General features: G+C 37.8%; 1 protein-coding gene across 3 annotated transcripts in view; it reads left to right on the top strand.

The window, feature by feature from the left end:
• Positions 1-21,196, top strand: part of Cep41 (centrosomal protein 41) — a 42,585-nt gene extending 21,389 nt beyond the window's left edge. For all 3 annotated transcript variants that reach the window (XM_046455118.2, XM_058582836.1, XM_046455120.2), the window contains 9 exons: positions 2,595-2,642; positions 6,694-6,755; positions 7,942-8,011; positions 13,500-13,644; positions 15,631-15,782; positions 16,176-16,243; positions 17,303-17,417; positions 17,859-18,074; positions 18,762-21,196. In XM_046455118.2, the coding sequence (XP_046311074.1) occupies positions 2,595-2,642; positions 6,694-6,755; positions 7,942-8,011; positions 13,500-13,644; positions 15,631-15,782; positions 16,176-16,243; positions 17,303-17,417; positions 17,859-18,074; positions 18,762-18,910 (1,025 nt within the window). In that variant the 3' untranslated portion in view covers positions 18,911-21,196. The remainder of the gene's footprint in view (positions 1-2,594; positions 2,643-6,693; positions 6,756-7,941; positions 8,012-13,499; positions 13,645-15,630; positions 15,783-16,175; positions 16,244-17,302; positions 17,418-17,858; positions 18,075-18,761) is intronic.
• The last annotated feature ends 3,413 nt before the right edge of the window (positions 21,197-24,609 follow it).

Below are 24,609 nucleotides of genomic sequence, written 5' to 3' on the forward strand. Positions count from 1 at the left end.
AAACTCTCCCTTTCCTTTTCTCCTCCAAACTTTTCTCTTCCACACTTAGATGGAATGAATGTCTGTAATAAAAAGAGCTTCTTATTAATGGCCCTCTTGAATTTTTCATAAATTTGCCAAATATCTGCATAACTGCAAAAGATCTTGTCTGTCATCTCCTTTGGTAGGAAAACGAAAGGTAGGCGGCACAGCTTACCTCAGAGCCTCGCGGGAGGGTCTGCTGATGCAAGATGGAGTGCTGTATAAATATACTGAAAATGTTGATAATTAATAAGGAAATTAATTTTAGACACTTCGTTAGTAGAAACCACTGTCATTTGGAAATGAACTCTTTTAATAATAAAGACAGTATAAATGAGGTTGGCTGCTATTTTCCATCCCTCAGGGAATTAACATCAGATGGTCCTCACCTCTTTTGGTCTAGGAAGTGGCACTTCCTACAAGTTTACCTCACAATGAATTGTGTTTTTAAAACACAAGAGCTGGGGACGTGGCTCAATGGTAGGGTTCAATTTCTTTTTTGGGGGGGTGGAGACAGGGAGGGGGTTCAATTTGTAATACTGCAAAAATGAGTAAATACTAATAAAACAACAGAGCTAGAAAAGCCAGGTGTTTTGTGAGCCGTATTAGAAACCGGGAGATTGGGAATGGACCTGGCTTAGTTACTGTCTTGCTGTGTCACTGGAGAAATTTATTTCCAAATTTCTGACTGGACTGCCTGAAGCTTCCCTAGCCAAAGGCACCAACCACCACATCAACACTGTGCAGCTGTTGGGGAGTCAGGGACATACAACCAAAAGCTCCTCTGAAATAGTTTAAGAATAAGGTGGTGGGAAGCTGAACAGCATACTGATTTGCTGGAGTCTTCTCTCATTCCATTGATCAGGTAACTCCATGCCCAAGTTTAGAAGTTTAGAGTTGCAGTGGGGAGGAGGGATGTGTAAGTCCAGGAAAAATTTATGTTTTTTTTTTCCTCTGGAGTTCTGATCACTTCTTAGGTCAATTGTAGGCTGAAGAACCTAGAAAAGATCATATTTGGTTTTAATCAGTTCTTTGGTGGTTATTGTGCCTCTTCTGACCATACATCTCTTTTGAGAAGCCTCAGGCCTTCTGAGTAGTCCTAACTGACTTCATCTCTCTCTCAGCTTCTGGAAGAACACAGTGTGGGTCTAGGACTACACTGAATCTTTGTTTCTAGTCCTGATAAAGAGTGTATGTCTTGCCAGGAGCAGTGGCACATGCCTGTAATCCCAGCAGCTGAGGCAGGAGGATTGCAAGTTCAAAGCCAGCCTCGGCAACGGTGAGGTGCTAAGCAAGTCAATGAGACCCTAAGCAACTCAGTGAGACCCTGTCTCTAAATAAAATACATAAAAGGGCTGGGGATATGGCTCAGTGGTTGAGTGCCCCTGAATTCAATCTCCAGTACCAAAAAAAAAAAAAAAAAGAGTGTATGTCTTAAAATGAAAAATAAAACAGTAGATTTTTATTCCATAATGAATTTGTGATAGAAAATTTATAACAACAAATGAAGTAAGTTGTGTTTTGACAATGTATTTGGGTTTTCAGAGCAAGGTTTTTCTCTCATTGCTCTGACCCAAACATGAAGAAAAGTTTAAAATAGTCCTTGAAAACATCAATCCATGTCATTAATTGGAAGCATTTCTTTGATCAGAACTTGGGATCTAGTTAGATTTAGCCTAGTAAGATTTAGCCCTCTCAAGACTTAATGTTAAGAGCACAATTTTAGAAATTGAAATTATTTTGAATGTTTTTCTTTTGCCATACTTTTAGGTGCCAGATAGAGCTTGCTGTGCTGAATTGAATCAAATTGTAGCATGCCCAGTAAAAAATAATAGTCCCTGGCTTGAGAGCTAGAATTTAATTCATTTGAAAACCAGAATGATTCTGGCCCAGTTTTAAAGTATGAAAACTCTCCAAACCACCTTGGCTAGAACCTAGTATTATAGAACCAGACCATAAAACATGAGGGCTGGGGACTCTCCATAGTGGTGGGAACCTGCTGTTATTTCTCAGCAAATCAAGCCTATGGTGAATACTAGCATCCAAACTGTGTGGTCTAGTTCAGGCTGCAACATCAGCATGAATAGTGAAGACCAAGTTCAGGAAAGAGGAGGAGACCACAAAGACAAAGCAGAGAGGAAAGGGTTGCTTGGGTAGCCACAAGGGCACACTTCAGACATTCAAAGAAAATTGCTTCTTTTTTTGGTGGTCCTCTATGTATCTTCCCCACAAACAGACAAGGGGGTATAGGGAGGTAGAGAGCTTTCACTCAAAAAGGGGAAAAAATGGATATAAATAATCATTAGTATTTTCTGAGACTGCTAAATGTTTTTCCGGGGATAAACCCTAGCTTAAATGCATTTAACCAAAACATTTTCCTCAGTTCCAGAACTTTTAATGATGCTGTGTAATCCAAAAGGCTGTTTACTGTGTATGGCCCATTGGCCCACTGTCCAAAATCCCATAGGAACAGGCCACGGATGCTCAGGAAGTACTTGTTTTCCATTCTGTTTTCACAGTGTTACTCATTTTCTTCCATTTATAGCATATCTAAAATTCTTCCTTCTTTTTAGGTAACAGTATGACGAAATACATTGAGAAGCTAGAAGAGATCAAAAAAAGTGAGTAACACTATTGATGACTTGGAAAAATGGAGCTCCATAATGTTCTGTAAGCTGGTTATCAGCTAACCACCATACTCTACAGCTGACATGTGTGGAGAGCTGTGAGAGTCAGGTGAGCCTGGCAGCTGCCTAGAAGTATGTGGGAATCACTGGGTACCCTCCTGGCCAGCTGCTAAGATGGTGGCCTATGAATCTCAGTTCTGCCCAACTTGCATCCTTTAGGGGATATCATCATTGGAATGCAGAGTGGGGTCTGGTGGAGTGAGCTCTGCTTAAGTGGTTCATACCCGAGTTTCTAGGTACATTGTGCTGCAGCCTTCGTGGCTTTTTACAAAGTACTTAATCTTTTTGCTCCTCTTATTTGGTCTGTACCTGAGACAGGATAATAATCTCTCTCTTCATAACATTCTTATGAGTATAAATTAAAGAGTATTCATGGAAGACTTAAAGGTGTGAGAAAGAGTGAGCTTATTCACAGTGTTCAGCATTATCCATTCACTGCAGTCTGTTTTCTCTTAATTAAAAATCATATTTCATGCACATCCTTTTTTAAAAACTAATCTACTACAAAGATATCTTACTAAGTCACAGAGTATATTGCCCTTGCAAAAAATCATGATTTTTCAATCTGTGTTCAAAACTGATGTAAAATATACATGCCTTGGCCAGAATTAAAGAACTAGAAACATCTGTTTCCTAAGATGGATCTGCTTGTATCTTAAGTAGGAGAACCCAGTGCTAGGAGTATTTAGCTAATGGTAGTGACGTGTCCTATGGTCACAGTCCAGCATTTGACTCTGGTAAAATATATCTTCTTGGAAGAGAAAATTACAAATCTAGAATGCATGAGAATTTTTTTTTTTTTATACAACAGACCTTTTAATTTAAAATGATAATGTTCCTTTTGAATTGCTGCAGTGCAGGGAAATCCTGTACTATAGATGTGGACTTGGGAGCAGCTTTGTACTGACTGCCTTTATGTACCATGTTCAGTTAGAAGAGATTGTGCTATAAACACTTTTTAAAAATGTGTAATATTACAGGATCCTCCCCTTTTCCTTTTATACATTTTGTGTTATTATTTAAGTATATACATATGTGTCCATAGAAAACATATATGAAATATATTGAATTTCCAAACCATGAAAAAAATCTTGTTTACTCACCTACATTTCATTGTTGTCATCCTCAATTCAGCCAGAGCAGGCGACATCCAGCCAGCCTGCTTCTATTTGAGTTTGTGGTCTCTTTTGACTCTCTTTCCATTTGTAGCTGAGTGTAAGCTCACATGTTCTCACCAGAAATTGTCCCATAAAAATGTCCCATTCTACTCAAATTGGTAGAACCTTGCTTAAAACATTTCTTTAGAGTACAGTGTGATATCTTGAATATCTAAACCCTTAGTGTAGGTTCTCTAAAAAGAAATACTCTTGCAATAGCATCCTTGAAAATGTTCACTCACCTTCCGCCCTTAGAAGTTGGGGGCTTCCTTTTAATAAGGCCAGAGTTTCCACTTAACTTGATCACTTGCTTTGTGCTCATTTCGACAGAATTGCCTTAGTTCTGGTTTGGTAGAATCTATTTCCTTCCCTCCTCCCTTGTTCTGTTCTTTGGTGGAGAGGGAGGTAGTTGCAAGATACTCTAGCTAGACCCATCACTGCCCACATTACCTCAGATGCCACGTCTGTCTGTGAAATCAGACCTTGTCCTGGTACTTCCTTTGATTTGTCTTCCACTGTGAGCCCAACTTCCCTTTTATTTGCTAATAACACATTTTAACAGATGCCTGCAAACGCAGAAATCCTTTGTAATCTGAACATTCTTTCAACTCTACCTGGGGAAAACAGACACTGTGACTATTGACTGTTTACAAAGCCTATTCTTGGTGCCTGGTAGTTAAATGACACTAGTTGGATCCAATGTGAAACATCCTAGATAGTCAGGTCTCTGTCCTTCCAGTAACTCGAGAGAGGCAGACTCAGATCCTAGGCTCACTGGAGAAGCAAACCTTGATAGCACATCTGAGCTGGAATTTTCTAGTCCCCTACCAGCATCTGAGAGAAGCCTCAGTAGCAGAAGCTCCATTCTTAAAGCTGTTTGCTTTTGCAAGGAAGGCTGACAGAGCCTTCCAAGCCTTCCTTTTGATAGAGTTTAAAACTTACTATAAGACGTCTAATTTGATCTTTTATCTCAAAGTAATAATGTCAGAAAGTTCTACTGATGGCTCTTCTTCTAAACCAGAACCAGGTACGTGGCATTCAGGCTCCAGGGTGCAGTGCAGGGGGCTTTGTACAGAGGACGATAGGAATGCCAGTCCTTAGAATGCAGCAAAGCCTGGTGTTTGTCTAATGTAATCTCTGTTTAGTTAAATGGGATTTTAATGTTTAATGCTTTATGCTTAAAAGTCTTTGAAACTATGTAACCATACTAAAAGAATTTCAGTGGATAAATGTACAAATGACTTGAAAGTTATCGACTTTTTCCATGACTGATTTATTGCTGTTTTGATTTACGGAGGTGACTTTTGGTGTGAAGTTGGTGGCAATGGAGGGGAATGCTGTAGTTACTCACTTCACTTTTTGAAGCTTCTGCTCAGCCTGTTCAGATGTTCATCCTGGCAGATTTTGGAAGCTCTGTTGAGCCTTATTACCTTACTATATGCTGAAGAAGCTGCTCTAAGAATTTTCTATAAGTGATAGTTTATTTGCCAAATTTTTCTCCTCAAGACATTTTAGATCAGAAGTTTTAATTCCCTGCAAGAAAGAGTCTTGAAATATTTACAGAAGACTAGTTTTTAAAGTAGTGTCATCTCCTGACTCTGAATATCAAGGTATTTGTTCAACCAAGCTTACATTATCCTCCAAAGTAACCATCCGGTCTATGCTGGGTTTTTTGAGAATTCGTGGAACTGATTAGCAACACCAAGTAAATAATCTTAAATACCTTTAATCCTTTCCCTTGTTGCTAGGAGTCTTGGTTTATGAGACATTTATGCTGTGAAGGCCATAGCAATTATCCAGCTAACCTTCAGTAATTCTGAAATAATGAGGCAGTATTTAAGGAGTCTTGGACACAAACACAAAAATCTAGAAGAGGAGGGAAGGATAAGGGTGGGCAGAGTTCAACACTGAAAATGCTTCAGAATTGACAGTCATCTTCAGAAGTTTAAGGAAACTAACTTCTAACAGATATCTACAGGTTAGATACTTGATAAAGTGACATTGGCTCAGTTTTTAGTAACTGTTTAATGTGATATGAAAACTATTAACACAAATATAAAGTACCCCCCATTTGAGTTATAATAAAAACTATAAAGATAGCACTGAATAAATGTCAGTGTTTTAGGTTGGCTTTTACTTTTTTGTTTAATTGTGATAAAAACACAAAATATAAAATTTGCCATCTGAACCATTTTAAGTGTACAGTTTAATAGTGTTAAGTATATTCTCATTGTTATGGAACAGATCTTCAGAACTTTTTTGTCTTACAAAACTCATTTTTTAAGAGAAACTGATATTATCAGAACCAGTCACAACTTCATGCCCAGCATGCATTCGTGCATGCACACACGTTGTCCCAATGTCTCTAGCATAGTTTCAACCACAGGAAAAGGATTGCTCTCTTTTGAAGCCAAAGTCAGAATAGTAGGGTGTAAACATTGTACTAGCCATTTGGCCTGGGGTAACTCAGCTTCTCTGGATCTCTGTCCTCCTTTGTAAAATGTAGACATTTATTCCATGTTTGTCCTGAAAAGGATTTGAGGCAGCTTACAAAAGTGCATGCCATACAACATGACCACAGTAGAGACAGCTTAGTAAAAGGAAAATGGCAGACTGTGCTCTTGATGACCAAAACCAAGGGGGAAATGAAGAGATGGTAGCACTAAATGCCTGCCTGGTTCTGAGCATATCATGAAGATCAAATGAAATAATACATGTAAAAGCATAAATGACTAGAAAGATATAACATATGACTTGATGACTAGAAAGTCTTAATCTCTAAGAAAGCAAAATAGACCCAAATAAACATGTCTTATTCTGCTTTTCAGATTATAGATACAAAAAAGATGAGCTTTTCAAGAGACTAAAAGTTACCACTTTTGCCCAGCTGGTAAGTTTAATGATCTTTCTATTGGAGTTAAAACCAACTTGTGCTGCTTTATGTGAACATTTCTAAATTCAGCTCTAGGGATTGTGCAGAAGAATTGTTTCTGATTCTTCAAATTTCACCTGTGGGAGGATTAATTGGTATGCGGTCTGAATGTTTACATAAAGATGGTGTGAAATTTTTCTCTTTTCTTCAGTAAGAATTCTGTAAAGTAAGTAAATGTGCATTCTTTTTTTTTAATTTTTTTTTAAAGAGAGAGGTTTTTTTAAATATTTATTTTTTGGCGGACACAACATCTTTATTTTGTATGTGGTGCTGAGGATCGAACCCGGGCTGCACGCATGCCAGGCGAGCGCGCTACCGCTTGAGCCACATCCCCAGCCCCAGTAAATGTGCATTCTGCTTTAAATTCTTAAAATTTATGGCTTAGGTTTTATTTTACCTTCTACGTTTAACTCGATATTTAGAATCTAGAATTCTAGATTCAGAATTTTTTTGAATATTGTCCCCTGTGGAACCCAAGTGATTTTCCTTCTTCTATGACTGAGGTCTTTTCAGTTCCATTGTAATTTATTTTGTTATTTTGGGCAAGTCATTTTCTTCTTTCATTTTTAAATGTATGGATAAGCTACCTCTCTAGCCCCCAAACAAGAGTTACATTGGCATAACTCAAGTTGGATTTTGGGCCTTATAAGCTAAGTTATGAGAAAAGCTTGAAAAATGAATACTGTATTTAGGTATAAAGTACTGTAACTTATTATATAATAAGTATATTCATAATTACATTTATTTCCTCATTACATGAGCATTGTCAATACTGTATACGTTTTTGTAGGTTAGTATTGCAGTTTTAAGAAATACTGTGTCATGTTGAGACCACAATATGTTGAGAACAGATGTAGTTTTAAGCTCTTATTCATGTTTCTTGTCCTAAGTTATCCTTTTGGTCTTTTAAGTTTGTCATGTAATATTTTACATGAATCTCTTCTTCTGGAATGATCATCTGCAATATAATTACCACCCTGAAAGTAGAAAAGCCTGAGACTTAGTCTATAGTTCAAGACACTGACAGCTGCTTAAAACAAGAGATCTTTGATCTTTGATGTTTCCTGGTCTTTTGTAAAAGACAGAATTGTCTCTGCTTAAACAAATATACACACATTTACACATTTTGTTCTTTTTCTCTCAGGTCATCCAAGTTGCTTCTCTATCTGATCAAACACTGGAAGTGACAACTGAGGAGATCCAAAGGCTAGAAGGTAATGAGAATCCAGGACGTGGGGAAAATAGAAGATTGACCACTTTATTGTACTCATTCTACATTTGCTGGTGTGTTTATAAGGACTCAGGACTTTGATATAACTATTTTAATCCTATTGTTACTCCTAGAAATGCTGCCTGGTGCTTAAATTGTTAATTCTTATTTCTTTAAAAAAAGCCATCTGGTTTTCTGGGTCTAACACATGTAGAGCATGTCTAACACATCTAACATTGTAGATTTGTTTCATATACTATTTACTTTTTTTCAAAATATTTTTAGTGCTTTCTCTATATATACAGGTCACAGAATTCAGGGCTATGTAGTCGAACCAAACAATTCTGCTTATGTGGAATTTGTAGTCACCATGTGCACACATGCATACCAGTACATGTGATGGGTGAAGAGAATAAACAGTACAATAGAATTACTAATGCAGCAGGATCTAATAATGGAAAAATGAAAGGCAACCATCATTTGTTGAGTATATGTTGCTAAGTACTTCATTTTACTTTTCTTAATCTTCTCAAGAACTCTGGAAGGAGCATACACTTTATAGATAAGAAGACTAAGTCTTAGAAGTTAAATCTCTTGCTCAGGGTGATACAGCTAGCAAGGAATGGACCTGGGACACTAATCCAAGTGTCTCCTATGTAACCAGTGTCTTCTCATACCTCATGAAAGGATTCTGGAAAATTTCTTGAGAAAGATGCAGGTTACTAGGGGAGATACAAGGAAGGAAAAGTTCTTTCCACTTGGAAGACTGAAGCAGGATTCTTCAAGGCATTCCATAGGGGCCTTGTGGGAGTGCAAGGTTAAGATAAGAATTTTACAAGTTGAGGAATAGCCTGAGAAAGGCATAGAGAGGAAAGGACACCAGGCATGTTTAGGGAATCAATTCATCCAGTCTGACTGTGGACTAAAGGAGGAGTAGGCACTGGATAGGAGATAAGTCTAGAAAGATAAGCAGGCTCCAGATTTCCTTTCTTAAATACAGAGTGGAAAATAAAACCTCTGTAGTTGTACGCTCATGAAAAGAATACATAGACTTCAGGTCTTGATTTTATCCTGAAGTACCCCGCAATCAATGTGTGGCTGTTTACTGAAAGAGAATGTGTTTGTTAAGGTTGATGTAGGTCAGGAATTTGACTTCTGAATTCAAGACAAGTTTCTCAGGAAGTCTGAACACTGGTTTTGTGCAACTCAACTGTCATTTCCCTGGGCTGGTTTTTGTTAGAGAGAATAAAGAGAATCTGAAAACGACAGGAATTTATCTTTGACAGATGCCTCTCACACGGCAGAGAAATAAGGGCTCTTTGTAACAGAGATAATTGAGTCTCCTCATACAAGTACTCCCAATTTTAACTGGGTTATATAAGAACCTAGATTTGGTCCTTTAATTCATTGTTGAGATTGCAGCACCAGAACATATGGGCACATGCAATTTTCTCTTCTGAGATAAATTTGCGCAGCAAAATAGGCTCTTGTAAAGTAGGACACCATAATGTGTGAGTAATATTAGTGTTTTTCTAGTGCTCTACACAGATAATAACTCACTCAGGAGTGCCTGTAGAACAGATCCTATCTGAATGTGTACTGGTCATCTTTGAAGAATTCTGAAATCTCCTTTTACAATGTTTATTACTTTTTTTCTAACTTAAAAGTATTTTCCTAGTAAATTATAAAACTAAAAACTATAAAGAAGAAAAAATAAACAATAATCATTGTTAACATTTTGGTCCATTTCCTCCTGCATCTTATACCTCACCCCAATCAAATCCATATTCTTTGTGTATAGTTTTGTATTATACTGCTTTTAATTAACATTTTTCATGCATACTTTCCTATGTTGTTAAATAGACTTCAAAAGAATGATTGGAAAGGTTGTGTAGTCGTAGGTTTATCCTAGGGATATACCATAATTTAATTATCCTCCTATTGTTGGGCATTGCATTCTTTTCTGATTTTTCACTTTAATAAAATGCTGCTGCAGTATATATATATATATATATATATATATATATATATATGCATGCTATGACTCTCCTCATTCTCTGAAGATAAATTGCTGCAGATGGTCAAAGGGTAGAACCATTATGACTCCATGCTGACTGCCACTTTCCAGCATGGCTGTACCTAGATGCACCCCATTGGGAGTGATGGGAAGACTTGATTCTCCCATCCTATCCAGTGCTGAATAATTATCATTTTTAAATATATTTGCCAATTCAATGGATGAAAAATGGTATCTAGTAGTTTTATTTTTTACTTCTTTGATAATGACTTTGAGGGGTGTATGTGTATATGCATGCACACATTTATTTATTGGTTAGTTATACATACTTCTTTTTTTAAGCTCTGAGCCATTTTCTTTTCTTTTTTAATAGGAATAAAAAAAATTCTTTTTTTTCTTATTGATTTGTAAGAGCTCTGAATAATTGATATCTTTATATAATGGAAATAAATACAACCTTGAAAATAAATGAGAAAAATCTTTACTTGATTATTTGGAACAATTTCCAAGGTATATTATTAAGTGAAAATAAAACAACACCAAAATAAAAACCCAAAGTATAGAACAGTATGAATGAAATTATCCTGGCTATGTATAAGGGAGAAGAAGTAAAATACATACACAGGTTTGTAGTTGTTTTATTTCTGGAAGGAGGGTCTGGGAGGGCTTTCTATCCATAGCAACAGTTTCATCTGGCTTGCAGTTTCACCCTGTGCACATGATCTTTATTCAATTAAAGAGCTAATTTTTAAAAGCTATAAATTAAGCATATACATCTTTGTTACAAATACTTTTCCTAATTTGTTATTCATCTTTTAATTTTCTTTGTGTTAGTTTTTGAAATATATGAAATTTGCATTTTTATATAATCAAACCTATTAGCCTTTATTTTTGTGTTTTCTTTTATTGCTTTAGACTAATAATCTCCAAAATAAGATAAAGTGTTTGCCTGTATCTTCTTCTATTGGGTGTTTGTGTGTGTGTGTGTGTTTTCTATATTTAAACTATCTGTTATATATTTTGGTATATGATGTAAGGTGATTATCTAAATTAGACTCTTTTCAGATAGTTGAGAAATACTTCCAGCACCCATTTAGTAGTTTTCACTTTACCCACTGATTTGAGCTGTGCATCTTTAACTTTTTATGTATGTTCTAGGATTTGTTTCCAAGTTCTGTGTTATATTCCATTGTTATAGTTCTGTACTATTTTGATCATTTATGTTACTATTTATTTGATAAGGCAGTTTGTTGAAATTATCCTTAATTTTATTTATATATGTGTGTGTGTGTGTGTGTGTGTGTGTTCATCTTTAATTTTTTTTTTTTTTTTTTAGGGCTGGGATATGGCTTAGTGGTAGAGCACTTGTCTAGATTGAATTCAATCCCCAGCACCACTTACAAAATCTATTGTGATTAGTATTACAAGATGAAAATTAAGTTTGAAAAGGATTAACACCATTTCACCTTTAGACAACCACTCAGAAATATGCAAGGTGTGGCACTTTCTTTATTGAGGTTTCCTTTAAGACCCCTAAGTAAAATTTGTCTTAAGTCCTATAAGTTTTATAAATCCTTTACAGTTGTTTTGGTTTATTTCTGAGAGTATTTCACAGCTGCAGGTACTGTGTGATTTTTTTCATGTTCAAATAAATACCTAGGAAAAATATTTATTAGCATTTAAAAAATCTTAACCACATGTTTAGTGTCTGTATTCTCTTGAAGTTTCTAGGTATATGATCATATAATAGGCATATTAAATTTTCATATCCTTTTTTAAGTGAGGCCTCTTATTTCTGTTTCCTTTCTTCTTGTATTGGTTAAACTGCAAATTCCCAAACATTTCTATCTCAGTGTCCTTCTTCATTCTTAAAAATTATCGAGGACCTCAAAGAACCTTGGTTTATATAGATTATTTCTATTAATATTTAGTGTGCTAACTTTTTAAACTGACAACTTAAACAATATTTATTATTTCAGTTAAAAATAACAATATTAAACCCATTACAAACACAAAAACTTAGTGTGTATGTTACTGTGGTTTGAACCTAGGGCCTCATGTGTGCCAAGCACGTGTTCTTCCACTGAGCCACATCCCGAGCCCATAAAAATGCATTTTAATGAAAAATAACTATATTTCTAAAACAAAATTTTACAGAGAGGGTGGCATTGTTTTACATATTTTGTAAATCTCTTTCATGTCTGGTTTAATAGAAGGCAGCTGATTCTGACATCTGCTTCTACACTCAATCTGTTGAAATGTACTATTTGGGTTGAAGTATACGAAGAAATCTTGCCTCACATGGACCTGTAGTTGGAAGAGGAAGAGTATTTTAATAGCCTTTTCAGATAACTCTAGATATTTTTCATTGATACTACACTAAAACTTGACAACTTGTCATTTCTTAAAGGCTAGCTGTAAAGTAGAATCTAAATCAATGAACCATTCACACTTGGTTACATTGAAATCCATTGGTCTGTTTTGCACGTTCAATGAATCTTTTACCCATGCATGATTTTATATCTTGCAGTGGTCATTTGGAAAATATCATTTCACTGAGTTATGGTGATCTTATATTGACATATTTCTTTACACACTATCAAAAAAAATCACATTTTTAATCTCACCATTTATTTTCCCAGAAACATCTATAAGTATGGGGAAGCAGTTCCTCATACTTTAGTGCCCGATGGCAAATACAGTTTCTAAAATCCTGGGTTTTGCTCAAAATTTAATCATTGACAACAAATACCATCCGTTGTTTTCCTTGAATTGACAGGCTCACTTAATACATTTTTGAGGCAATGTCTACAAAATACACAAGTGTAAATAACAAGAGCTTTCCTGTCAGTTTTCCTTCTAAGCAAAAAAGGTGTCCACTGCAAAAACAGCTGGCTCAGCTGCCGCTCAGCAGTCACTCTGATACTTTTTCTTGAGATAACCACGGCAGTGACATATGTAGCATACTTGACTTATGTGGACTCCCCATTTCATCACACAGAACATTAAAAAGATGTGTACTCACTTTAAAGTGAGATTTAATAAAATTATTAATTATTATTGTTTATCAGGGACATTTTTTATGTGACTGCTGTACTTATTTTCTGTAAGTGCACACATGAGAGTGAAAATGGGATTGCTAGTAAAGTTTGGTACCATTGCCTTTATTCTCGCTAGAGCTAGTGTTTTATCCACTAATTCTTTTGCACCATTAGTACAAATATCAACCCAGTAAAAAAGATAAAATAGCATCTTATAAAAATAGTTTTCACTTTGCAGACCTGCCCCGCCACTGAAAGGGTTTTGGGGACTCCTGGGGTCTTCTGCATTTTGAGAACCTGTGCATTACAACTTCTAGAAAAATTTAATAATGGTGATAAGATTTTCTTTTCTTGACTTCATTTCTGTGGAGCTACTTAATATAAGTAAGTACAAATTCTGAGGTTAAATTTAATTGTCTCATTTGCAATTTTAGACAATGATTCTGCAACTTCAGACCCCGATGCTGAAATTGCTGCCAGGACCAATGGAAAAGGGAACCCGGGTGAGCAGTCACCCAGCCCAGTTGAGTTCATCAACAGTGCAGGAGCAGGGGACTCTAGTCGCTCCACTCTTCAGAGGTACTCTCATCCAAGTCACATTTTACCTTCAGATTAATCTAAACACCAATTTCGGTGATTTAATTACCTTAGAAACAGAGCTGGCAGTAGTGAGGTCCTATATTTTAATTCTGGCCCTTCTACTTTTTCTTTATTTAAATGCCATCTCCTGAATCTTTTTCACCACAGTCTTACTGAATTAATATAAGAATATATTAGCCAGGCACAATGGCATGCACCTATAATCCCAGCTACTCAGGAGGCTGAGGCAGGAGGATCACAAATTGGAGGCAAATTTTTGATCCTGTCTCAAAATAAAAGATAAAAAAGAATGGGAAATATAGTTCACTGGTAGAACACTCCTGGGTTCTCAGTCCCCAGTAATGACTATATTAATACAAGAGTACTCATTTTCCCTCCTAAGTTCCATTCTCAGCCCTTTTGTAGTAAGTTTATTATTAATACTTAGCTTTATAAGTACTGTTTTTTCATTCAGAGTAGGATTTTTACCCCCTTTTCTGCCTACTGCTGCTTATAATTGCTTTGTCTAAAATCAGAAAAATAAAGCCCAGAGTACAGCAAAGGAGAGTGAAAGCAGCAATTTGTGTTGATTCTTAAATTGCACGTGACTGGTTTTTCTTATTCCTTGGGCTCTATTTCATGTAGCACTTTCTCACAAATATTAACCACTGATTATAGAACTGGAGATGATTTTTAGCATATATTCATCCCTCCTACTGGTAAAACGATTCTACTAGAGAAACTAGGTTCTACTAGAAAAAGATGGCCATCATTAGTATCTCTACTGCGAAAGACTCTAAAAATGCACTCAAGAAAAGATAGCCTAAAGGACTTCTACTGAGGATGCAGTTCTGTATGAAAGAGAGTTTCTTCATCTTTGGTTCAACAAAATATACACTATATAGGATACAGTCATAGTGTTTATTAGATTTAAATGCAGAATTTGATGTGCTGTGATGGAAGAGGAAATACACCACATACTAAACTGTGGCTTAGCATATGTGTCTTAATATTCCTAGGAAAGTAACCATCTTCTCAGTCCACTGCAGATATGCTCACCACTTGCCATTTTGTTCATAACACCTCATCATCTTAGTCCTTTGATTCATGTTTTCACCACATTTCCTCTCTAATATTAAGATGGCAACTAATTTTAGTAGTTAGATGACCTTAGAAATAGAACTGTCAGTAATGAATCTCTCAGTTTAATCCCAGCTCTTCCTGTCTCATTTATATGAATGCCACTAAATATAAAAACCTCTTCAGCTTCAACATTGTAATGTGTCAAATGGACATAAGTGCAGATAACTAACTGTTCAAAGTTTTAAGGTTCAGTATCTTGTGTAAGTACATTCACATGTCACTTAATGATGGAACATTATGACAAACATGTAGTTAGGTGATTTTGTCATGGTGGGAACATCATAGAGTGTACTTACACAGTGACCAAACTAAAATGGCAACAATATGACTAGGCAATATAATCTTATGGGATTACCGTTGCATATGCCGTCCTTTATTGATCAGAATGTCATTATGTGGTGTTTGGCTATATAGGAAATATATAAAATATTATTGCCACTTTATATTTATATGTAATACGCACAGAAACACCTTTAGTTTTTTCCTGTCCTTATCAGTCTTTGTTCTGCTTTCTTATACTCCTCAAAATCCTTTGGAATTAACTATTCCCCTCTTTCTTTCTCTGTATGCTGCCCTACACTTTATACCCCCTTGGCCATGTCATCACCAGGCATTGTCTGGCGGTAATTATGGATACATGGATCCCCTCTTGGGGTCCAGGATGATAGAATAGGAATCCAGAGGATCCTGCATTCAGAAGCCGAATACTGTACTCATTTACCTTCTCCTTTGAAGTGCCTTTTGAAAAGACATTGAGCACTCATCTCACTGTTCTAAATGCATTTGACCTTTAAGCCACCAAACCCTGACTGTTTTCTCCTGACCTATTTTTCCCCCTTACAGCGTCATCAGTGGTGTCGGGGAACTGGATCTAGACAAAGGGCTAGTGAAGAAAGCAGAGCCTAACACCAAAGACAAACCTTATTCTGACTGCCCCTTCCTGCTGCTGGATGTTCGTGATAGAGATTCTTACCAGCAGTGCCACATCATCGGAGGTAAGAGAGAAAGGGTTTTATAGTACCTCACTCCCAGGAACAGAGCCTGTTCTTGAGTCCAGGCAGGCTGAACCAAAACCAGCATTGACAGGGAGTCTGTGTGTGTACTAGATCCATTATGGAAACCTCTCAGGTTGGCTCCACCATGAGCTCTAAGAGAGGCTGCTGATGGTTCTCAAATGGCTCAGGGCTCAACAGTACTAAATGTGAACAGTGAAGTGAAGCTTCATTCTTTGTTCATAATGTCCTGTTTCTTTTTATTCCCCAGTGTATTTAGGTTTATGGCTCATGATTTTGAAAATGTATTTACCTCTTAAATTTTAAACCAGCTGGGAACTGGGGCCAAGTTGTACTGAGAGCTACAGACTTCTAAACATTTTCTTCTCTTCACAGCTTACAGTTACCCAATTGCAACTCTGTCTAGAACGATGAACCCCTATTCAAATGATATTCTTGAATATGTATCCTTTGTTGTATTTTAAGAAGTTGGATAGGATGAGGATTACAAGAATCAAACGTACCATGAAGGAATGTTCCCGGTGAGAAGGCTGTCAGGTTAGCATATTTGAGAATTTGGATTCCTAACTGTTGCTTAGAATCTTGATGATGAAGGCAGATGCTTTCAAACCATGTTGCGCTGGGTCAAAAAAACATTAGGTGAAAGGTTATGATCTGTTGAAAGGTAGTCCTAAAATATTTTCCCACCAGAAAGCTTACCCAAGTAGAACTTAAGACATAAATATTTTTCTATTTTAATTTTTTCTCCTTTAAAATTTTTGATTTTAAAAAAATTTTCCATTCACAAAAATTGTATAAGTAGAAAATAATTAAAATACTGAAAAATATAAAAAAGAAAATGGAAATCTCCCATAATCACACAGTTGGAGCATTTGCTCCTGTTATATTATTGGTATATTTTATTCTGGACTGTCTTGTGTGTGTGTGTGTGTGTGTGTGTGTGTGTGTGTGTGTGTTACAAAGTTGAAACCATACTTGTATGTATAGTGTCTTGCTTTTTTTCCGCTTCTTATTATAGCATGTCTCCCCATCCTAACATAAGCTCTTTGTAAACTCCATTTTTGATACTGTATATTATCTCATCTTCAGATTTACTATAATTTATTAAATCATTCCTTTATTTTGGACTTTTGGGTGGTTCCACCTTTTTACTATTATAAGGAAGACTTTAGTGAATACATTGGATATAGAAGTTTTCTCGATTCTTTGTTTGTAAAATGGATACTAGAGTGTATAGTATTTACTTCCTGGGATGAAAAAAACCAAAGGGTGTAAATAAAGTATGTAACTAGTACTGTCTCAGACTATGGTAATACTAGTTCACAAAAGAAAAGAAAACTAGCTCATGTGGTTTCCATGACAGGAAATATCCAGTAACTGCTGGTGTGATGTGTAAGAACGGACTCCTCTGACATTTCCTGAACTCAGAAGGAAGAACCCTGGGGGTTTCTTAGAATCTAGGAGCATTAGCTCAGTGCCTGGATCCTTAACTTATCTTTTAGAAAAATGCTCACGGCAAGATCATCATTCTGTATGACGACGACGAAAGACTGGCCAGCCAGGCGGCCACCACCATGTGTGAGCGGGGGTTTGAAAACCTCTTCATGCTTTCTGGAGGTGAGCAAGGCCACCTTCTCCTTGGGACTTAAAAGATAGATCTGTGGACTCACAGTCCTTCAACCCACCCCATCACCTTTTCTTCTCAGTATATGTTCTCAAAGGAACTAGGAGTTATGTGAATTGTCCTTTAGCTCTATTGCACATGTTTTTAATTCCTAAAATAACAGTGTTGCTTCAGGGCTCTGGAAGAATGCTGAAGATTTGAGCAAAAGGATTTCTTTTGGAATTCTCAGAACATTCCCGTGTAACATTTTCTGGTGTCATTTGCTTAATGGTGAAACCGTTAGGAAAGATTTCATGTCCTTGTGTTGGCTTCAACTTGGTGACCAGAGATTAGGAGACATGCAGCTTTTTTCCCCAGGGTTTGATGTGGCCTTACCATGTTAATCCTGTTTTTGTTTTGATTGTTTATTTATTTTGATGCTCTTCTATGTCTAGGTCTAAAAGTCTTAGCTCAGAAATTCCCAGAAGGACTGATTACTGGTTCCCTGCCAGCATCTTGCCAGCAGGCCCCACCTCCTGGTTCTGCCCGGAAACGATCCAGCCCCAAAGTGCCACCCCCGCCAGCTGAGAACAAATGGAGATTTACCCCAGAAGACTTAAAAAAGATAGGATATTATCTGGAAGAGGATCAGGGTCCCACAGACAATCCTAGTAAGATATTTTGACCTTTGTTTTCTGTGAAACTTGAGATTTGTAGCTTGAAATATTCCCTCATCATATGAAAAACTTCACTTTCCTATTCAGATTCTTAAACTATCTGAAAATATGGCTGATCCAGGTATGAGGTAGGGGTGACCCCTGATAGTGGTAAGAATTAGACATAGAGAAGAGTTTATCAGTCAAAGGGTGCATCTCAGGCAGGGTTGAGCGCAGCATAAGGCATTCAGATTTCTTCTCAGGAAGTTTTCTTTTCCTTCCATTGCTTCTGGGCACATTTAAGCCACCACCCAGCACTTTCTGGTTTGTCCTCTTGTCTTACCTTTGCCCCTCTTTCCTTCTTCTAATCACCCCTCATCCTGCACCCCTTTCTACCAAAGGAAAAATGAGAGACTAGGTTTGTTGGGGATAACAGTGAGGAAGCAAAAAAGCTATCTGAGCTTCACTCCATCCCTTCCCCCTTCCCCAACTGCAAGTGGATCTCAAGGATGAGGAATAGGTCATCATTGGCCCAAAGTACATGCTGCACCAGGCTTCATTAGCTTAAAAGTGGTGGTAGACTAGGACTTCATTAGCTTAAAAGTGGTGGTAGACTAGGACTTCATTAGCTTAAAAGTATACTTGGCGGATTGTTCCTGGAATCATTCTTGTTGCTCAGCTCCTCTTTCTTGCTCCCTCCAGGCCGGCTGAACCAAACTAACTCCTCTGGAAGAGACTCCAAGGTGCCTAGTGCCCGCAGTAGTCAGAACCTGCCCACTGGGATCCCTGCTGGCCACTCAAACCCCCGAGCACTTGGCAGTGGCCACCTGCAAGGCAAACCCTGGAAGTAAAGACTTTATCTCACTTAGTCAAATAAATGTTTCCCCTCCTTTCAGAATCCCTGTGCAGTTCCCAAGTTGGTCATTTTCAGAACCGCTGTAGAGAAAAGCCCATGCCATGTCGGGTAGGCCATCTTCCCTCTCCCTGTCTCTCCCTCCTCTCCTTGCAGCCAGCTGGGGAAGGATTTTGACAGATAACCACAAAAACCAGAGGCATGACAGGCTCTAGTGTCCTCCCTATTGTTTACAGAATATTTAAGTCTTTTGAAACTGAATAGGAAAAAAAGGACCTCTCTCTCTTTTAAATAAGGTCCAGCTTGTTTGGTCTATATCCAGTGTTGTTTTGTAAATACTTCAGTCACATCTGCTGGTATGTTATTCCCAACCAGTTTTTTTGTTGTTCATTATTGATTTCATGAAGGCTTCTCCAGGTGGGCTTGGCGTGGGCAGCAGTCCCCAGGATGTGTATGAGCCTTGGTTCTAGCCACCCACAGGCCCACACCAGGTGTGAGTGGCTTTCTAAAGAGCTCTGCCCAACATGCTGTGGCTCTGTTGGGAGTTCAGAATCTGGTACCTGTGAGCATGGCTTAATTTAAGATTTTGTAGAGAAGCACTACTTTTCTTTAGCACTCCCCCTCGCTAAATGGTTTCCTGGGGCCAGAAAGGTGTGTACTCTCCTATCTTCACATTGGGAAGAGGGATCACCTTGGCCATTGTACAGGCCTATGTTGGGAACCCCTAGAAGCCACCAGAATGGTCCCTCACTTGTAGTCTGTATATCAGTTGTAAATTTCCATTGCCTGATGGAGTTCATCTGTGTTAGATGAGTAGAAATTATGACCACTTGAAAACACGAGTTTCACTCAGGCAACAGGAACACACAAGGTGAGGAGGACTCTGAAGTCCTTTGTCAGGCTGACAACCCTTAAGCCCTTGCTTTAAAAGACAGTATTAGTCTAATTGAGTAATTAGTGCAATTTCCTGCTTACTTTTCATTCTCACGACTGAGCTGTGATTAGGAGGTTGTGATTATAGATTCTGGTTTTGGCCGGAATTTTGAATCAGCATTAATTGAATTGCTAGATGACTGACATTCATTCTATTTAATTGGGTGAACAAAAGACCTCAGGTAAGGATGAGGAGCTCTGAAATCATACAGAAAAGGAAAAGAGCCTTGTTAATTTTTATGGTCTGTGATCGTAGCTGTGATAAGGGACTAAGGAATAAATTGTGTTCTTTGTCATGGCAACCAGCTTCTGAAAGCCAACTGAAAATTGCCTATCCTTAGGTGGTTACTGCTGCTGGGTAAGATTTGCCTTAAAAGTACTATTTCTCACCACCAAAAAAAAAAAAACCAAAAAAATCTCCGCAGTATTTCTAACGTGGGGGCTATGTTTGTAAGAGAAATAAACGTAATAAATATTTCATGCAGACATATGGAAAAATAAGTCAGATGCAGCCCAGTTCTGTTTTAGAGTGTGTTTATTCTTCTCTACTTGATTTCCAAAGTGCAACATTTTCCGATGCTTTAGAAATCAAACAAACCAGGGACATTGTTCAGATGTCAAGCCGTGCCCAATTTTCCACAAGATTCAAGAATCTTGTATAAAATTCAGCCAATGTACACATAGCTTTAATGAGAAGCCCGTCATGTTTCCCCATAAATTTATTGCCTGAGAACTTAGTTCAGCCTTTTGCTAATGCCAGAATGCTCTGGCTTTTTATTTTCTTTAAGGCATAGATAGAAAAATGCAGATTTTTCCACACTCAACTTTCCCCTAGCGTGGACAAGATTTTCAGCCATCTTTAACACATATACATTTTTAAGGAAAAATATTTTTCTCTGTAACAAAGTTCTGGTTATGCCATTTTAAAGTTGGCTAGTCAGGAGACTAGACTACCCCACCCGATTCTATTTTGAAAGTAAAGGATAGTTTCCCCTGTTGCTGTTCTGCAGTTGCAGCTTCATATGTTAGAAACACTACGTATATATTGGAAGTCAGAATTGCTGTGTGTTCAGCAGAGAGACGGAGCAGGTTGAATATATTTGTGTGTGTTTATCTATAGTGTTTTGCCCTATTGGTAAGGACTTAAAATTTTCAGAAGACCTGTCAAGATTTTGCACTTTGAGTGTTAAATGTTATTATCAGACATTTTTTTATAAGCTCAAGCAATTGCTTTTAACATTGTACGTTACTCCTTTCTTCATTAGATTGTTTGACATGTATTATTTAAATGATCAGTGATACTTTGTGCAATTATGAATGTTGAAGATTAAAGAACATAGTTACATAGTTACTAATTTGTCGTTTGCTATTAATGTGCTGAAATCTGCCAACTTCTCTCTTCCTCCCTGTCAGGATGATTGGGGGAGCCCCAGGAGACTGGAGTGATTGGAAAGAGTACCTTTTTTTTTTTCCTGCATCTCTTAGAAAAGCATATATTCTTTGTATAAATGAATCAGGAAATCATTCCAATTAGAGTCAGAGACATGCTCTCTGGTCAGAAGGCCTGGGTTTCCTGTCATGCTCAGGCAGGGACTGATGGCCAGATCATGTCACAGCTTCCTTGTCAGTGTTCTGGGCATTCATTCCCTGCCCTTGCCTGAGACCCCTGAGAAGGAGGACGCTTTACCAACGTGCAGTAACTGCTCTACTGTGCGTCAGTGATGGTCAAATTTTAATAATATGTTAGATGCCTCAAAGAGATGAGTATGTCAGAATGAGAAGAGTGGAGGAAGGAAGGAAGCAAGAAACAAAGAGGGAAGGGGGAGAAGAGAGGCAGAAAAGGAGGGGGAAGAAAGCTGCAGGACTCATTCAAAAACTGAGAACTTCCTGGGCTGTAATAATGTCAGGTTCAGTCTGTTGAAAACTATAGAATGATTCAAATGACCTAAAAGTAATTTTCATTTTTTACCTACAGTAGGAAGCCAGAACCAACACAATCATATTGGACCTGGTATAAATCAGGATTAAAAGAGAACACATAATGTTCATTAGTCACTCAGGGACTTTTCCTGGGGTGCTGTTTAGATTCTACAAAAATTCTTAAGACTTTAAGCTACTAACCAGGAAAACAGAACAAAACAAAAACCTTTTCTTCTGTAATTCCCTCGTGGAATATAAGTGAAGCCAGAGTCCTAGGCTGGAAGAAATATGTAGGTGATTTTTCTTGTGTTGGTTTTAGTTTCTGTCATGTTGTTTATTGGTTGTAGAGTCTGTCTTTTATTTTATTTGACTTTTTTAGGGGGATAACTAATTTCTGTCTACCTGGATTCAAATCCATGATTACCTTCTGGCTCTACTCTGAAGATAATCATTAAGATCCTTTCTTTCTCCAGTTCCAAAACTGAATGTTCTCAGTGTCTTTGATGTGAGTTTATTTTCTTCACATTTCTTTCAAAGATGTCTCATAATACTTTCCTTTTCCAAAACCTAAGAAACATGTGGATTATAATTTATAAGTTTAATTACCTTGGGCATGTTAAATGCATGCAGTCCAATTTTTTGATTAGCAAATATATTTTTCATATAAAAGCAAAAATAAGACACACTGTGCTTTAAAAAGTGTTCAGAATACATTTGGCTAGTAATACTTCCCTAGATTTGTAGTGATTATTGGAATTAATGTGATGGCATTCTTAAATTGGTATCCAGGTCAGTTATCACATAAAGAAATGTAATGGTAGAAATTTGTCCATCTCAAAATTCTGACAGAACAGGGTACATGATATTGTTGTGTTGACAAAACTGTATTTGTCACAGTATGATCTCCTCATGGTGTCACTTTCTGGTACTGATCATTGTTGTTCTGAATGCAAAAGCAAATTCTCTTTGTGTAACATCCTGAGGCACCTAGTGAAATGTGTGGCCCACAAGATATCGATTATTAAATGCTATTGACTCATGAACTACATTCTGTTAAAGGAGATCACTGTGTCTTCCCTTTGAAGTCACTTAGACCTTAATAATCTCCTAGAGGGTGCAGATCACCAACTCTGTGACAGTGGCCCTTAAGTAAGTGTTCTTTAATACATAAATCAAGACTGAAGTCCATTATGGTGGCCATTCGATGCCACTGTATGTTCTGGAGGCTTAGGAAGCTTGTTTTGTCCCCTTATGCATCTAGTTTTTGGATCTTCCTCTGTAGAAGGTGCTCAGAGGGGCTAATTGGGTAGTTAGTTGTTCCCTGGCTGACTGCCACCTGCCAGGTCTGTTTTCACTGTCTTCTCAGTAGCCTTCTAAGTTGCTGCCATCCCCATCAGAGAGATTTTTTCCAAATCTTGAAGCTTTCCAGATACTATCAGACACTTATAGAGCACCTACTATGTGTTAGGTAGCACTTTCAGATACTCCATTTTGTGTGTGTGTGTGTGTGTGTGTGTGTACATATTTAGTTGTAGATTGACACAATACCTTTATTTTATTTATTTATATGTGTATGGAGGAGCAAACGCAGTGCCTCACACGTTCCCATAGTCCTTCCAATGTGTTTTGACTGGTTTAATTCTCAAGCAGTCCTGTGAGGCTGGCGTCTACCTTTTCAGCTGAGGAGGCTAAAGTTTGGGTGGAATGAAGCAGCTCACCCTGAATCATTGAGTAGTTGCTGGGAAGCTAGGACCCAGCCTGAGGACGACGGAGCATGTTCTCATAGGCACTCTACCCTGAGCTTCCCACTCTGGGTAGGCACAGCCAGGTTTGGTCCCCCTTGGCAGTACCTCTATTTCCCAGTGAAAATGTAGCCTGCCCTTGGCTTCCCTTCCCTCCTCATCACTGAGATTCCTCAGGAAGGCTTCCTCCTGCCACCTGCACAAAAGGCAGTGGAAAATTACGAACTAAAAACACCTGTGCCCTGGAATATAGTTTTTTTCCACTGAATATGTCAGTGTACAGGGTCCTATCTTAAAAGAAAATTGATCCAGGGTTTCTGAGGTTTATTTTGTCAGTGGACACCCATGTCTTCTACTTAAAGAATGAGAGTTACAAACTTTTAACTAGATTGGGGGGTGGGGGATTAGGCTGTTTTCCAGATAGATTGAACTATTCATTTAATAAACCATCTTGATGTGCTTTGTGTCTATCTCTTCTTTCCTTTGTCATGATGTTTCTAATTCAGGCTGAAACATAAATTGTGAAAATCGACCCATGACCACAGGCCTGAGTTTCTTGGGGAAACAGAGGCAAACCTGCAGCCCATGTCAGCAAAGCCCTTATTTCCACTGCACTGTTCTAAAAATGTAGCTGACACCACAGCTGTGGTTAAGCAGAGACTTTTAATTTTCTCCTTTTACTTTGGCAATAAACACTTGGCAGTCTTGGTCTCTGGGGTTGTTAGATGTTGCTCGCAGTTTGAGTTGCCAAATTAATGCGGATCCTGAAAGCTTTGGGGAAGAATTCATTACCCTTTGACAGTTTTTCAGATATAATGTGTGCTCTGTACTTTTCTCAGAGACCTTCCTTGGCCTGACCACTCTGAATGTATGGGTTGGTCATACCAGTTTCCTCTAAAAGTAGCATCTGGATCTTAGTGTGTTCAGGGAATGATGTTCCCATAGTCCTTCCAACCAGAGCCCCTGTGCATCCTCAGATCCACCTAGTCCCACTTGCCCTTGCAGAACAATCGCCAGGATGATGAATAGCTCTGCACTGGATGAGGGATCAGTGAGGTCATATCTGGATCTTATTCAATGATTTTTCAATTTTAACTTCAGG

The sequence above is a fragment of the Marmota monax genome, unplaced genomic scaffold, assembly GCF_021218885.2.
Source record: "Marmota monax isolate L192 unplaced genomic scaffold, Marmota_monax_Labrador192_F-V1.1 WCK01_AAM20220418_F8-fsc00131, whole genome shotgun sequence".
In the NCBI taxonomy this organism is placed as follows: domain Eukaryota; kingdom Metazoa; phylum Chordata; class Mammalia; order Rodentia; family Sciuridae; genus Marmota; species Marmota monax.